This window comes from Microchirus variegatus (genome assembly GCF_963457635.1).
Source record: "Microchirus variegatus genome assembly, chromosome: 13".
Classification (NCBI taxonomy): Eukaryota; Metazoa; Chordata; class Actinopteri; order Pleuronectiformes; family Soleidae; genus Microchirus; species Microchirus variegatus.
Genome location: NC_139814.1, coordinates 20,735,920 through 20,752,474, shown reverse-complemented (window position 1 = coordinate 20,752,474; position 16,555 = coordinate 20,735,920). Strand labels below are relative to the sequence as shown.

The 16,555-nt window shown below is 41.6% G+C and overlaps 2 protein-coding genes across 2 annotated transcripts; one reads left to right on the top strand and one right to left on the bottom strand.

Moving 5' to 3' along the window:
- Positions 1-1,074: 1,074 nt before the first annotated feature.
- Positions 1,075-3,894, bottom strand: trhrb (thyrotropin-releasing hormone receptor b; the record flags this gene model as incomplete). Its single annotated transcript, XM_083900307.1, has 2 exons — positions 1,075-1,500; positions 3,067-3,894. 2 exons carry the CDS (start codon positions 3,892-3,894, stop codon positions 1,075-1,077), a joined length of 1,254 nt encoding a protein of 417 aa, XP_083756433.1.
- Positions 3,895-13,606: 9,712 nt separating this feature from the next.
- Positions 13,607-14,422, top strand: LOC310935628 (transmembrane protein 74; the record flags this gene model as incomplete). The annotated part of the gene is made up of 1 exon (XM_083899561.1): positions 13,607-14,422. One exon carries the CDS (start codon positions 13,607-13,609, stop codon positions 14,420-14,422), a length of 816 nt encoding a protein of 271 aa, XP_083755687.1.
- Between the last annotated feature and the right edge of the window lie 2,133 nt (positions 14,423-16,555).

Genomic DNA, 16,555 nt, shown 5'->3' with positions numbered 1-16,555 from the left:
CCAATCACAGGGCTGATCTATTGGCTGTTCTAATAAACAGCCAATGGTAAGACTCCTCCTCCTCCTCCACCATCACCAAAAGCGTGGGTCAACATAGGCGGAGATTGCTTCTGTCCGTTGCTCGTCTTGTGGGAGGAGCCTCAACCCAATCTGCCTAAAACCGGATTTATTTATAATTATACGACACGGTTGTTTCTTCTCGTGTAGCCTCAAATTTCACGGACACCTTTCGTCATTTCCGTCGTGCGATGTGATTGGTCATCGCCTTCTCCATGTCGACATTTTGGTCCGAGATGAAACGTCTTCTCCGACTGCTGTTGTTTCTCGTTTTTTCTCTCGGTTAAAGTGAATTCAAAATCTCGTTAGCTCAACATCGCTAATTCTGGCCAAAAGAAGCAATAGCTGCTCGGTCCGTGATTTTTCAAAATCTCGTCTTCCTCCTCAACTGTGACAACGATTTCATCAAACGATGCACCGTAAACTGACCGGTCACTCGCAGAAACCTTTAATTTGAAATGCTACACAACTCGTAAAGTTTTATTTGGACGTGATTATCAAACAAATCTAAAGCGTGGATTGATGAAATACAGATCAGGCTTATTACAGCTAAAAAAAAACAACAACATTGACGCGTGGACGCTGTGTCCTTCAACATTAAGACATCACTGATGTTCACCCAACGTCAAATCTGCAAATGTCTTTGTGTTGATGTTGATGTTTTGTCCGTCAGTGATACCACGCTGCTGTTCGAAGCTCTCGCCACGAGTCCGTGCTGGTGTGGATTTTGACTGAACACGTGAGATCCGTGTTCTCGTTGGCAGTTTTATGAGGTCGACTCGTATATATTTCAAGGGAAGATAAGAGCAGAAAGCATTTATCGGTCCGTTTGTGGCTCACTCTTTGTGCCTCAAAGGCTCTCATCACGCATCATCGGCTCTAATCTGTGTTTACATCTCTCGCTACAGCAGTTCAGCAGGCACTCAAGAAACAATATTCCCATTTAACGGACTCCATTAAGTGATATTTTCCAGGTCTTTAATCCTCAGTTGACCTTCGGACCCCATCGAGTGAACCTCAGGCTTCACTGAAATCCACCTTACTATAAACACACGGATTGGGAAACATCGTTTTCTGGTCGGGCAGCAGATCGTCCGTGACGGTGAGCTCCTCCAGCTCTGTCGCGAAGTGGTCGGTGCTCTCCACCATGGACGTCTCCTTGACGGCGCTGTAGGTGAGCGCCATGCTGTAGGCGGCGGGTTTGTCGGAGCCCTTCCTGCGGCAGCGGCAGATCTTGCGGAAGGCGGCGCGGAACTTCTGCGACATGGCGTTGTAGATGACCGGGTTGATGGCGCTGTTGAGGTAGATGCAAATGCGGCAGAAGAGCAGGAACCAGTTGTCCAGGTAGGGCCGGTCCAGGAAGGAGTTGACCAGCACCAGAGTGCGGTACGGCATCCAGAGAGCGGCGAACAGGATCACCACCACGGCCAGCATCTTAGTCACCTGTAGAGGGAGATGATGAGGAGGGTTCCAGTTAGCATGCACAGAACTATGCAGGATTTGTACCCGAGTCATTGTGGGCCACACGGTTGGTGTAGCGGTTAACCCGGGTTCGCGACCGGTCGGAACAAAAGCATTTCTTCATGGTTCTCCGGTTTCCTCCCACTTTATTCCCCATTTGACCATAGGTGTGAGAGTGTGAGAGGATGGTTGTGATTGACTGGCGATCTGTCCAGGGTTTGACCCCCTCTATCGCCCTATGTCAGCTGAGATTGGCACAGCGCCCCCCCGTGACCCTTATGTGGAGGATAAAACGGTAGAAAATGGAATGGAATGGAGTCATTGTGATGGTAAAAATGTCTTGTCTTGCTGTCTCCACTGCCCCCTACTGTCTGTTAGTGGAAAACCAGCCTGATCTTGGTCTTGAAGAATGATCTTGAATTTGGAGGTCTCGCTAAGTCTTGGGTCTCACAAGAAACACAAATGGCTTTACAGCACACACACAGAGAGAGAGAGACTTGTTTTTGTATCTTAGTGAGGACACAACATTAACCTAAGGCTTTGCCTAGCCCCTTACCATAACCTTAACCATCACAACTAAGTGCTAACCCTAACCCTTAACTATAAACCAACCCCAATTCTAATCCTAACTCTACGTCCTCGCAAATGTTTTTTAGGACCTCATGAAGACATGAATACAACTTCACACACACACACATAGGTTCACCCAACTATTATTTATAGGACAATTCCATTAATTTGAAGAGCCTAAGAAAAGCCTTAACCCTTCCCTTAACCCCTTAATGCTTGAAATGTTATCAACTGAAGAAATGATTACAGCACCAGCGTTAATGGTCTTCCTTTTTTTCTCAGGACCAATCGATGAATGAATGAATGAATGAATGAATGAATGAATGAATCCGTGAGAAGCATTTTTGCTCGTACCATTGGTGGAAACGGTGTTTAACACATTTTCAGGTGACATATGCAACAGTTTATTAAAGTTAATCATATCGTTTGTTTAATGTGTGAAATCCTGGTGACAGATGGCAGTCATGTTTATTTTTCAGAAATTGAAGGAACGGATGAAGATATTTATGGCTATGGTAGGTAAAATTACACACTTTTTTTATTTTTATATACTAATGCTATTGTTTTCACATTTGTTTGTTGAAGATAAACTTGTCCAAGTGTATTTGGTAACACTGTGCAGCACAGTAACACAGGCAATAGTCTGTATCTGACTGGTTATTAATATATTTTTTAACATTTTTATTACAAAAATAATTACCATATTGTTGCTTATACTCATTTTCCCTCTCTTTTTTTTAGATAAAACACTGAAATGTAATATTCTATCTCATCAATAACAGCTAAGTTTATTCTCTATAACCACGGTTCTCAAAGTGTGGTGCATGTTCCACTGTTTTACACCAGAAAAACTCAAATAATAATCATTATTTTAATGTAATTTCTCTATACCAGTGTGTTTGTTAAGAGGAGGAGGATGAGGTCAGTAATTTCTCAGGTGGTTCTTATACAGGATACAAACTTGACAAAGTGACGCACCTGTCTGCGGGATGTTGCGGTGGAGCTGGAGTGGCGCGTGTTCTTGCAGCTGATGCTCTTGCTGTGGTTGTTGTTGGTGTGGTGGTTGTTGTTGGCGTGGTTGTTGCCGCCGCCGCTGCACTGTCCGTTCTTCTTCTTGTCCTTGGGGTCAGAGGGCAGCGGGTTGAGGAAGAGGATGCGCGCGATGAGGCCGTAGAGAACCGCGGAGAGGAGCAGCGGCAGCACGAAGAACACGCCGAAGTCGAAGAAGTAAATGGGCAGGTAGAACTTCCTGGGCACCCGGTAGCCGCACGTGGTGATGGTGACGTTGTCGTACACCAGCTCCTGGATGTCCGACAGGTAGAACCACATCGTGCAGTAAAGACACGTGAAAGCCCACACTAACAGGATGATCTTCTTGGCTCTGGACAAAGTGCAGAGGAACTGCGCTTTGATCGGGTGACAGATGGCGATGTAGCGCTCTATGGTGAAGGCGGTGATGGAGCACGAGGACGCGTTGATGCCCAGGTACTGGAAGTAGGTGATGCACAGGCAGCCGTAGTGTCCGAACACCCACGAGCCGAACACGCTGTCCGTGATCGTGGGCAGACCCGCCGCCGTGAGCACCATCAGGTCCGCCACGGCCAGGCTCACCAGGTAGCAGTTAGTGGGAGTCCGCATGTGTTTGGTGGTCAGAACCACGAGGATCACCATCACGTTGCCCACGATGCCGAGGACGCAGATGAGCAGCAGCAGCAGACTGCTGGTCACTTTGTACTGGAGGCTGTAGTCGGTCCACTCTCCTAAAGTGTGGTTCAGCTGCTGAGGAGCTGCTGTGAAGTTCCCCATCTTTAATCTTAGTCTGAGTTTAACCCGCAGATTGTTGTCCTGCCTCCGCTGCGTAAAAGGGTTTTGGTTTTACGCGCGGCAGAAGCTGCAGCTCCAGATCAGCCTGACATGACAGAGATGTGGTCAGAGTCTCAGTGAGTCTGTGCGCGCGGACACGGGGAGTTTTGGTTTTTGAGCCGCGCTTTTACGCATGAGGGCGGGATTACAGAACATTATTACGTTTTCTGAAGATGATCGAGCCTCAGTCCACACAACCAGAGAACAAAAGATTGGTATCTCTTCCTGTTCATTTGATATTATGAACAGGATTATACATATTACTTTATACACATGAAGTTCTTTGTTTTTCATATAGATTTTGCATCATAAATATTAGGGATGGGAGTCAGTGATTATCGGTCCGATACTGGTCGAAATCACTGGATCGGATATCGAAAAAATGTAAAATCCCATACAATCCATAAGCACATCAGTCGCATGCTTCACTATGTACAGACTGCAGCAATGTAAATGTAAATTTAGCGGCGACATTTTCCCGATAATTTATCTCCAACGACGACAAAATAAAACGGTTTAAGTTTTTCTTTTTTACGTCACTTTCTTTGTTTACCTGATTTACAGCAATATCTGCAAACGGTCCAAATTAGACCAAACCTACTTCAACGTCAAATGGTGCGTTCCATTTACGTTGGAAGTCGGAAACAAGGAGTGACGCCTCAGCGTAGAAACATGTTAACGTATAACAATGTAACCGTACTCTTTGTACGACTCATTTCCTGTGAAACAAAAATACGACTGAAGTCTTTTTATAACGGTAAATATTTGCAGTGTTTGTACGCGTGAGTGGCAGCCATTTTGTCGTCCGAGTTTGAAATCCGATCAATTCGAACATTACTTCTTCCGACTACAACTGTATCAAAATGTTTACTCACGTTAAATGTTTGACAATATGCAAATCAGCTATAGGCTCCACCTCCCACTCTTGCCACGCCCATTGTATAATTAGTTTAGCTAAATTAGACATTTAGCTCACTATTAAAACATTTGACATTAAGTATAATTTTGAGTTATATAATGTTTTAGTGTATTGTTTCCAAATATCTGTTTAAAAATGACATAAATTAACTATTTTGTCACTGATTGGAGTTTAATTTGGCAAAAACTGCATAACCTTTACAACAATTAACCTTCATTAGATACTGTGCTCTCACAGTAATGCGATACATTTTCAGCATATTAATGTGCTTTCACAGTTATGTGGTACATTTTCAGCTGTTTATTTAAATTTCACAGTTATGTCGCATATTACTGTGATTTAGCAGTATTTTTTTTTTTACTTTGTTTAAAACCCACACATTGATAAAGTAGATTTTGGAGTTGCACATGAGCCAGCATGAAAAGCACAAAGAGTCTGTGCAGTGACCTGTGTTTCGCTGCCGTTCTGTCCAGCAACCCGAGGATGAATGTGTGCAGTTACAGATACAACAATAACAACAAAAGTGTGGAGGTGGTGAAGTCTCCTCCACACCAACTGTGCTCCGTTCTGTAGCCTGAGCCGAGGACGGTGACGATCACGCCAACTCTCTCCTCTCCTCTCCTCCGATCATGTGACCGTTTCACTGAGACAAAGTTCCGAGCTGTTCTTCCCGAGCAGCAGGTGGAACGGGACGACAGGGATTTACGTAACAACGATCAGCCCCCGCTGTTTTCTCCTTTTCTGTCACCAGAGAGAAAGACGTTTAATTTTTAGCTCAAGGCCTCGGTGGATTATTTACTGCAACATGTTTTTTTTTCCTCTCACTCTAAATTTACTCTTCACTGTCATTCACTGTGGTTCCATGGTGAAATCCAGTCCAAGTCTTAGACCCTGGACATCCTGCTGTGAAGCTGTGTGACTGAGATATAAATAACATCAATAAAATGAATGCATTAAACCATGGAAGTGTATTTCAAATATTAGGCTAAAAAAGCATTAACTAGAGTTGGATTAAAACAGCAACTGACTGACTTAGGGATGTGAAATGTTGCCATGGCATTGGCCGTTGCTCGGGTTGCCAGGTTTGTACGCAAAAGCAGAAACCCAATGTTTCAAAAACAAGTTGTAAACATTCCATAATTTCAGTCATTTCACGTCATTTTCACTCAAAGTCTAAGTCTTAGAGTCTTAGTCAAGTCTCAAGTTTAACAACACTAACCCTTTTTTCCTCATTTCACCAACATTAGCTCGCTTCTCTATCTTTACCATAAAATGACAACTCAACCGTTTTGTAGAGCATGTTTTGAAAAGAATCTTTGACCCTTATAAGACTTATATTTGTTGAATTACATAATTTTGTGACTAACAACTCCTCTGAAATGATAACATGTAGTGCCGCCGATATGCGTCATCAAAGGATGAGCGAATTTTATCTGTGTCACTTGCTGTTTGAAGGAACTCTTAAAAGGCATTCTGCTCACAGACACAGTGCCAGCTAGTGGATTTTTGTAGCATTGCACAACTACACAAAACAATAGAGATGGCTCATTCAGGTTGAGTTCAGCTTGATGCATTTTTCAATGAGATAATAGTGACTTCGAGTGTGGTCAACCAAATGGTTGAGTAGTACCTTAAAGGGTTAAGTCAGACAGGAGGCAGATTTATTCTCTCCTCTTCCTCACTTATACTCCCCACAATGGAATACATCATTTATTTTTTACGCACTCCAGTCAAAATATGTCAACTCCACTCTGATCCAATGTGGTTTATACAGTAGAACAGTGTGTCCACCAGAGGGCGCTCACGTACACTGTATGCCCTCTAAAAGTGCCAGTTTTTTTTATATATGTACAGCACTTAAAAATGTGTATTAATACACATCACTCTTTTGTTTGCAGACTAGAAAATTAGATAAATATTTTACAATTATAATATATACATATATATATATATGTGTGTAAACTGTTTCTGGAGATATTTAAAATTGTGGTCTGGCAACCCGTTCGTTCAAGAATCACTTACCGTGTTCACATTTACACTCAAATACATGATTATTATCAGAAGATTAAATGTGTGTTTGCTTGAACGGGCTGAGGCAGAGAGAGGTAGAAGTGTAGAGGAAGAGTTGTACTGCCACCTGGCGGACAAACCTGTGCAGCACCAGACAAAACAACTCACCACACAACTGTATGTAGTCTGGTATAAAGTACATTAAAGGGAAACTTGAGTGAAAAAGTGCAAGCATGTTCCCAGAAGTTGAAGTCACTTTTTTTATATAATATTACTTAAGTAAAAGTCTTTTTCTAGAAAAACGCTTCTTCTTCTGATTTTATTTGGTCGTAACGAGTAACAAATATAGTTAGAGGGAATGTGGTGGAGTAAAAGTAAAAGATGATGGAAATAGAAATAACAATAAGTACAGATATGTGAATTTTGTTTTACAACAGATCCTTTCTTTAATTATCTCCACTGAATTGATTTGACACTGTTGTTGCTGCTGCTGCTGCTTTTGTTGCTGTTGCTGCTGTTGCTCTCATTGCTGCTCCTGCTGCTGCTGCTTCTTCCCCCATCACATATTCATAGCTGCACTTGTTTTGTGGCTTCACAGCACAGCCGTCAGAGTAAAATGCCACACTCGGCTTGGACGGCGTAAATAAAAACAGGCCCGCAGGTCGAGAGCACGTCTGCAGGAAATGACAAATCACTTTAGATCATAAACAACGGAGCAGAAAAAAAGAGAGAGAGAGAGAGAGAGAGTGTCTCATGGGAACAGTGTGGTGGTTTTTCTGTGGTGGAGCAGAACATTTGCGGGCCCTCATCTCATTACACGTCTCTCAGTGGTTAGTTTTACTGTCGCTGCTGCAGAGCTGCACTTAAAGTCGTACTTCACTTACAGACACATTCATCTTCTGTTTACGGCCTGCAGGGACTCAACCCCCCCGACAACACGTCACAGTGACACCAGCACACTCAGCAGTCAGCCGCTCACAGGCTGCAGCTCTTTGGCTCTTTGCTCAAAGGCACTGCTGACAGTGTCTCCTTCACTATGTAACTATATGGTAAATGTCCTTTCAGGGCATTACAAACAAGTTACAAACAAGGTATAAAAACAATGAACACCAAAAATGTATTGTATGTATTTTGTGTCCTGCTTCCTGTTTGGGATGTTCGACTTCCTGTTGGCAGTTTCGAGTTTATCGGTAAATGTTTGGTGAAGTTAAAGGGCACTTCCTGTTTCGTGGGGGATTGGTCTAAATTCGCCAAAAATTCAAGTGGTTGTCGTGGCCACGCCCCTTTTGAATCTGCAAGACTCTTTGATAACATTTCATCTTTGACGTGTCGAGTACAAATTGACAGGATTTTCCTCTATAAAATATTTATGTGATTTAGTAATCATTTCTAATATATATGTATATATAGAAAGATATACAATATGTATATATGTATATACAGACTTTATATATATATATATATTTATATGGTGTAGCAATGTTTTCTTTGTATACATTTTTATACAACTTACACATATTACTGCAATTCTGCCATTTTTACCACTATGAATACTGTTTTTTTTTTTTACAGTACAGTACACACACACGTATATATTATGTACATATATGTGTGTGTATTTGTACGTATATATATATATATATATATGTACAGGCATTTTTACAGATGTATGTGGTGTGGCAATATTTTTCTATGAATTCTGTTTTTTTTACAGTGACTTAAGTCAAATATTTATTTTATTTAGCAATTACCTCTTGTAAAGATGCAGTTTTTACAGTAACTTCACTGTAATGTCCTACATTTCTGTGATTTTTGCAGTGTTTCCCTCTTTTAATGCTGCTTTATAAAACACACATATACAGTATTTTAGTGTTGAAGATGGTGAAATGATACTGATGTCATGTACAGTGGAAAAAACAACCTTGTGATGACATTATATATAGTATTATTTATAATGTTTTTTTCCCCTCTCTTTCATCATTTTAATCTTGTAGCTAAGGTGAAATGACAGTTTTGTTTGCGTGAACGAGACGAACGCCTGAACACATCGCAGAGAGGACGGGGATATTTCTGTTGGCTGCTGCTGCTGAAAAGCTGCCAGTTTGGAGAGACGTGAGCTCCTCACTCAGCTCGGCCTGAACAGGATTTGACACGGTTGAGCAGAAAAGCTGCTCGCTGGTTTTTCTGAACAGGTGCCAGTCGACTGTACGTCGTTCTGCAGGATTCTCATTGTCAGAGCATGAAGCGGGAGCTCACTCTCTCTCTCTTTCTCTGGGTCACAGCCACGTTGTTTCCACACGTGTTATTGTAAATGACGAAGTTGGACGTTTCGCTCAGAAAACACAGGGATCCTGCAGTGATTAATGAGGCTGTTTTTCAACCACGGAGGACAATCATTTACTGTCACACACACACACACACACACACACACACACACACACAAAAGGGACCCGTAAAGTGACTGTGTAAACAGATTTAGGTCCCCACAACAACGGGAATACCAGTTACACACACAAACACACAACAAAAAAAACATGTCTTCACCTTAATGTAGTCATTCACATCATAGGGGCTTGATTTGTGTCTCCATAAGGAAGACAAGGCCCCATAATGTGACTGTAAAGAGATTTAGGTCCCCACAAGATAAGGAATATCAGGCACACACACACATACACACTGGTTTCCATGACTTCAGGGGTCATTACATTGACTTACATTAATTTCCTGGAGATTTAGTCTAACCTTAACCTTAATTACTACTGACCTAATCCTAACTTTTTGGTCCCCACAACATAAGGAATACCAAGCACACACACACTTGTTTTATATCTTAGTGAGGACACATCATAGACATTATGTCCCCTAGCTCCTTATCCTATTCCCTAACTGCCTAATCTTAACGCTTAACATAACCCTAACCCTAAAACCATGGTCTTCACACTGAAAAGGCCCTTTAAATTTGTTTGGGCCTCACAAAGATATAAATACAAGTATGTATACGTGCATGTTTGTTCCTCTATTCTTCTTAGGACACCTCATTGACCTCCATTCGTTTGGATGGACTAAATAAAGACTTGGCCCTAAACTTAACCATAACCAGATAATGTCCTCAGAAATGATGTTCTGGCTCATCAAGGACCAGGTTTTGGGCTCCATGAGGACTACAGGTCCTAACAAGGTCAGTGTTTATGACACACAAACACACACACACACACACACACACACAGACAGGTTCCAGTCAGACATGAATCTTAACTCAATCTGGCCTGACCTCTGACCTCTGACCTCCCGCCTCTGCCTCAGTGATCAATGAAATATAAATCATGTTGTGTGTTTGATTGTTTGTTTCCTCTGTGTTTCACAGAAATCAACTGATGTCGTGCTTTTTGTGGAGAAAACAGTCGGTGAGTCTGATTTTCATAAGAAATAAATAAATAACATTTAAAAAATCTTTAATGACGACTGCATTTGATGGTTCTAGTCCTCAGTGAGAGGGAAATGTTTGGTTGCCAGGTTGTAGAAAATACCTCTTTAAACTCATACTTTGGGTTTATTTGTAGTCATTATACTTTTAATTTTAAGACTGGAAATGCATTGTAAAAACCTTGTGCTGCCATGTCGTGGCCCCCAGAGGATGAATCCTATAATGACTGTAGAGTCAGCTCTAAGGACTACAAAAATGGCCACATTGAAAACATTCAGGTTTCCGTTCTTGTCACAGGATCAATGAGATTCGCTGAGACATTCATGGTTCCCTGAGGATTTAATCGTTTGAGATGTTCCTGTTTCCCAGAGGATGAATCATGACGAATACTAAAGGTGAATAGATTTGTTTTCCTCATAATCAAATGCCTCGCTGCCGGTGACAACAGTGACATGCTCCTTTATTGTTTGTTTCAAAATTGTTTTGGAAATTCATGGCACCCAGAGGTTGAACCCTAGATATGAAATGGAATATTGCTGAAGATTATTCAAACGTTCATGTTTCCCAGAGGATGAATCGCTTGACAAAATGTCTCGACAACTTGTTCCCACTTTTTCCTGAGATTCTTTGTACCCAGAGGATGAACCCGAATGATGATAAATCTCATCATTTTTCATTTTTCATCATCATTGTTTTGGAAATTCATGGCACCTAGAGGTTGAACCCTGGATATATTTGCTGGAGATTATTCGGACGTTCATGTTTCCCAGAGGATGAATCGCTTGACATTACAAGGAAAATGTCTTGACAACCTGTTCCCACTTTTTCCTGAGAGTCTTTGAACCCAGAGGATGAATCTGACCTCACGTCTCCACAGATGATAAACCTCATCATTTATTGAATGGCCCGCCTCTTCATTTTGTGCATGTTCCCCAGAGGAGGAATAAGTTAACATCCACTCACAAATACATGATCTTATAAGAACTGATTTGTTGTCAAATGCTTTTTAAATCTAAATAAACTTTATTGTCTGACATAATGGATTAAACATTTAAGCAGATGTTCATTTCTCCAGAGGATAAACCACAACAATGTGTTGAGGTCAACATTAGACTTCAGTGTCTCAGAAACTGTTTTGAATGTATTTCCTTAAAAAAAATTGGTCTTCTTGTTTGTTTTGTTTCCACAATTTCAGCATAGTTTTTTTTTTTTTTTTCAAATAATTCTCGGCACCCAGAGGATAAACCCTAATGAGTTTTGTCTCAGGGCACCAACACAAATAAGTTCTAAATATGGAAACATGTCTCATAGTCTTCACAACAACTGTGCTGTTTTTAGAGCTTTAATTATTGTTCTAAAATTGTTTCTGGAATTCATTGTACCCAGAGGATGAATCCTAATGATTTAAATCACTTCCTCTATTGTTTGTGTCTCAAAAACTGTTTGAATGCATTTCCATAAAATGCACTTCAGGGTTCGGTGTTCCCTTCTTGTTTGTTTCTACAATTTCAGCATAGTTTGTGAAATTCTTGGCACCCAGAGGATGAACCCTAATGGCCTTGGTTTCCAATATCGTGCAAACACAATCAATCAACGACACAATCAAGAAAAATGTCTAATTTTTACTTTATTTTGTGCGATTTTGTGCGACATTTGTGTTCTTACAGAGAAGACATTCTCTTCAAACGTTCAATATTCATGTTCCCCTGTTGTTTGTTTCTGAAATAGTTTCTGACGTTCATGTTTCCCAGAGGAAGAATAATTTAACATCCACTTAGAAAATGATTCTATCTCAACTGATTTGTCGTCAGTGCGAATGCTTTTAAATCTAAGTATACTTTAATGTGATCTGACATGTGGATTAAACATTTTGTGCAGATATTCCTTTCCCCCAGAGGATAAACCACAGTGTGAGATCAACATTATATTTATATTTATATACAAGTGTCTGAAAAACTTTGATTCAGGAGTCTGTGTCCTCTTCTAGTTTCAGTCTTTTCAAATAATTCTTGACACCCAGAGGATAAACCCTGATGATTTCAGTGGCTTTTATCTCGTGCCAACGACACAAACGGGTTTCAAATCTAGAAAAACATCTCATTGTCACTTAAATGTTCAATATTCATGTTCCCCTAGTGTTTGTTTCTGAAATTCTTGACGCGCAGATGATAAACCCTAATGATTTCAGTGACGCCCCTGGCTTTAAAACACAAATACGCTTTAAATCTATTGAAAAACATTGTCATTGTCACTTAATTTTGTGCGTTCGTGTTCTTACACACAGGAAAATGGCCTGACAAAGAAATATGCTTCAGACGTTCAATATTCATATATTTCCCAGAGGAAGAATAATTCAACATCCACTTAAAAAAATATTCCATCTCAACTGATTTGTTGTGATAAATCTAAAAAAGAAAGAGTCATGGATTTGGTTTTCCATCTCGTGCCAACGACACAAACAAGTTTTAAATCTAGAAAAATGTCTCCATCACATGGACGAGCAGAGGTTCTGAGGTTCACAGCTGCATGAACTGCCATAAAAATGTGGTTCGGACTTTTATTTTCCTTCCTCTAGGATTGAAATTTAATCTTCCTGCAACTTTTTTTTTTTAATCAACAAACCTGGCAACCCTAAAAAAAAAAAAAAAGAAAGTTGTTCCTCATCATTATGAATGAATGGATTATTACTGGGATGTGAAAAGACTCAGTCTGTTAATCAGGTGCTGGTTTGTGGTGGTTGTGACCACAGCGCCGTCATCCTCTGCTGCTGATGCTGCTGCTGCTGCTGATGATGAGTGTGAGCATGTGGCGGGGAAACACTGGAGCTGCAGCCTCGTAACGAGCTTCTGGAGCTCAGTCCGTGGGAGGGGTCACGCAGACCTTCCTCTCTAATTGACCACAGGGAGCAGAAGCAGCAGCAGCAGGCGGCGATGCGACGTCGAGGCACAGCCGCGGACACAGGTATTTACACCGCATGCATCCGTTGTTTCCTGCTCTTCATTATTATTAATGTTATTATTAAAAGGTGGAATCAGATCCAAGAGAACGTCGCGTGGGTTTTATAAAGATAAAAGTGTAAATGTAACGAATGAGGAGGTTACATTGTGTTTAGTTGGAGCTCACTTAAAAAAAATAAACAGGGAAAAATAAGGGTGGGTTCATTTTTTTAAGGTTAAAAGTCTCTTTAATCGTTAATTTGAAGTTTAAATGTTGTTTTTTTGTGTGTGTGTGTGTTGCTGACAGAAGTGGACGCATGTGGGCTTTAGACTCGTCGTTGGGGGGGAAACCCAGTCCGTGCTCAGATGGCCGAGGTGGAACTGTTTAACTTTGATCAGCCGGACGCCTCCCGGAGTGTGGTGGAGATCAGCGCCGGAGGAAAGTGGCTTCATCCCCGCGGAGGAGGAGGAGGAGGAGGAGAGGGAGGAGAGCAGTGTTCAGCACCATGGACAGCGCAGCGGAGCGCGGCGCGGATGCAGGAGGAAACAGAAACATGTTTCACGCGCTGCAGAGATGATGATGAGGAGGATGAAGATGGGGATGATGATGATGATGTGCAGCTCTTAGAGACAAATCCGCAAATCTGCACACCGAGTCAGAGCTCCCAAAGTGAGGAGGAGGAGGAGGATGAGGAGGTGGTGATGGAGGAGGAGGAGGAGATCCCGGAACTTTTCTTGCTCTCCGATGAAGACCTCTCCTCTGACGGCTCGGAGAAGTCCGCGGATTACGGCTTCATCATCGCGGTGAGCTGCCTGGTCACCGGCATCTCCCTGGTGGCCATCTCCTACACGGTGCCCCGGGACGTGCGCGTCGACCCGGACAGCGTCTCCGCGCGGGAGATGGAGCGCCTGGAGCGGGAGAAAGCCCGGGTCGGCGCCCACCTGGACCGCTGTGTCATCGCGGGACTGTGCCTGCTGACGCTGGGCGGCGTGCTGCTCTCCACGCTGCTCATGGTCTCCATGTGGCAGGGCGAGATGATGAGGAGGAAGGCGTTCGCTTACTCCAAACACGCGGCCAACAAGTTGTACGGCTCCATCAACCTGAGAGCGGCGTCCAGCCCGAGTCGGGAGTCGTGTTCACATCTGTCAGCGATGGATGAGGATGTCGAGGTCGTCAGCTGAGTTTGTGGACAGAGTGAGACTCTGAAGTGTCCACACTGATCCCTGCCAATGTCCTCCTACAACTGAGGATCTTTAAAGTCTGAGGAAACAGTTTCTTCTCTTTTAAAGGATGAGTTCACTTTTTTTTTCCTCAAGCCTGTCACATTGTTTTAACCTTCCAATTCAAGTCGGTTTAATTATATATGCACAGTCTTTACCTGGACAAAGAAGTGCTTCTGCATGACTGTGACTGTGACACAGGGACAGCTAATGTCCCCTCATGGTGTTGAAATTTAAAATTTTCAGTTTTAAACAACTCACTAAAACAACTCACTTCATTCAAGAGGTTTTAATTTACCTTAAATCGTCTAAGTTTTCCCTTAAGGACACCTGACAGGAAGTTAAGGAGCTGTCTATAAGTGACGTTTTTGCACGTGTAGTGAATTCAAATGAAAAATTCAAATCAGCTCAGTTTATATCAGCTCCGTTCAAGGCAAATGATTGGTCCGTTAAATTAAATAACATTAAATAAACCAGAATATATTTATTTTTTGACAGCTCAGCTCTTGACATTCTCTGACATCACTTTCATGTGGAAATGAACCTGGAATGGTTTTCCAGCAGAGGCTCATGTTTTAGTCAAATCAATTCAAATCCAGTCCAAATTCACCCTGAGTTGGTGTTAAATCTAACTTTCTGTTATATTAACACTATAAGAGTTAAAAATGGTCACACATAAGTCACAACTGCCCTAAATTGACAGCATTGCTATTATCACATTGATTATTTCTTGATTAAGACTAAGATTATAGTTATTTACTTCCATTCCTTCTTACTTCTGTTCATTTCTGACTCAAATTTCGGTAAAAAGCGGTGCATTCGGTTTGTTGTTTGCCAAATAAATAAGTAGATTTTTCAAATTTAAACACATTTTTTGAAAGATTTCTACAATACTTATGTTTTATAGTTTTTATGACAAGGGTTCTGTATAGATATATATGGTTCTAGTCAGAATTGGTGTTAAATTGACTGCAAATTTTACTGTGTTGGGCTTCTACAAATGAATTCTTGACAAAAACACACACGTGTGTAAAAGGTGGGTAATCTGAAGCAGAATCTAAAATATAAAACATATTCTGGTTTGTTTAACACAGTTTTTAAAACCGCTGCTTAAAAGACATGATTCTTAAAGTCCACTGACGTCTTTATCGCACTCTCATACAGGCAGGATTTGAAAACACTGCGCAGTTTAATCATCTCTAAAATAACCTCAATTCAAATGAATGAAGAAGCTGTTTTGGTTTGTTTGTTTGTTTGTTTTGTGTTTTGGTTTTTTTCTCCTCGCAGGGTTAAAGATGATCTAAATTAAGCCTCGATCAAATCGTTCTGAAATCTTTCACACGTTGCAGCGTTTTTAAAGAAAACAGTGACCAGGGAAACAAAGACACACAACAACAACAACAGCAACAACAACAACAGCAGTGGACAACACCCACTTCATGATTATGACTCAGACTGCAGGAAGCCTTGTTTTAACTTTAGAGAAAGACTGTGTCAAAAATGAGTGGATTTTTGTCCTCATTGTTTCCTTCACATTGTTAATAAATGACTTAAATTTGACAATAAGGCCTTAGTGTGGTGCACTGCTAACAAACCATGGACATTATCTCACTCATCGTGTAGAGTCGACAATCGACATGGGAATTAAAGACATCTAACAATGCAGAGAGGAAAAAGAGATTGAGAATCGGAAAGAAAATCAAATCAAATCAAGGATTTGGAGAATTGAGACACCCCTAATGTATATGCTTAGTCGGACTGGAATTGGACTGAAGTCGGACTGGAATCAGACTTGGCGTTTCCTCCCCGGTCTTTGATCCACCTCGCCGTTCCACTGTTTGTTTTTCTACGAGAGAACTCTAACCCTCGGACTCTGCAAGTTGTCCATCTTAGTCAGACTATGGCCTTAGCTGGACTAAACTGTGCACGTGACCCTGTGCACGACGACCGCGGAGATCGCGGGTCGACACAGCTCTCGACTGCACGGGCAGATGTTTTTTTACGAGAGCCGATTGAATCTGAAGCTCCAAAGATACTCTGGTTAACATAATTGTGGCCGTGCTGCTGCTATTTGTTCGTTTTAAAAAGACAGAC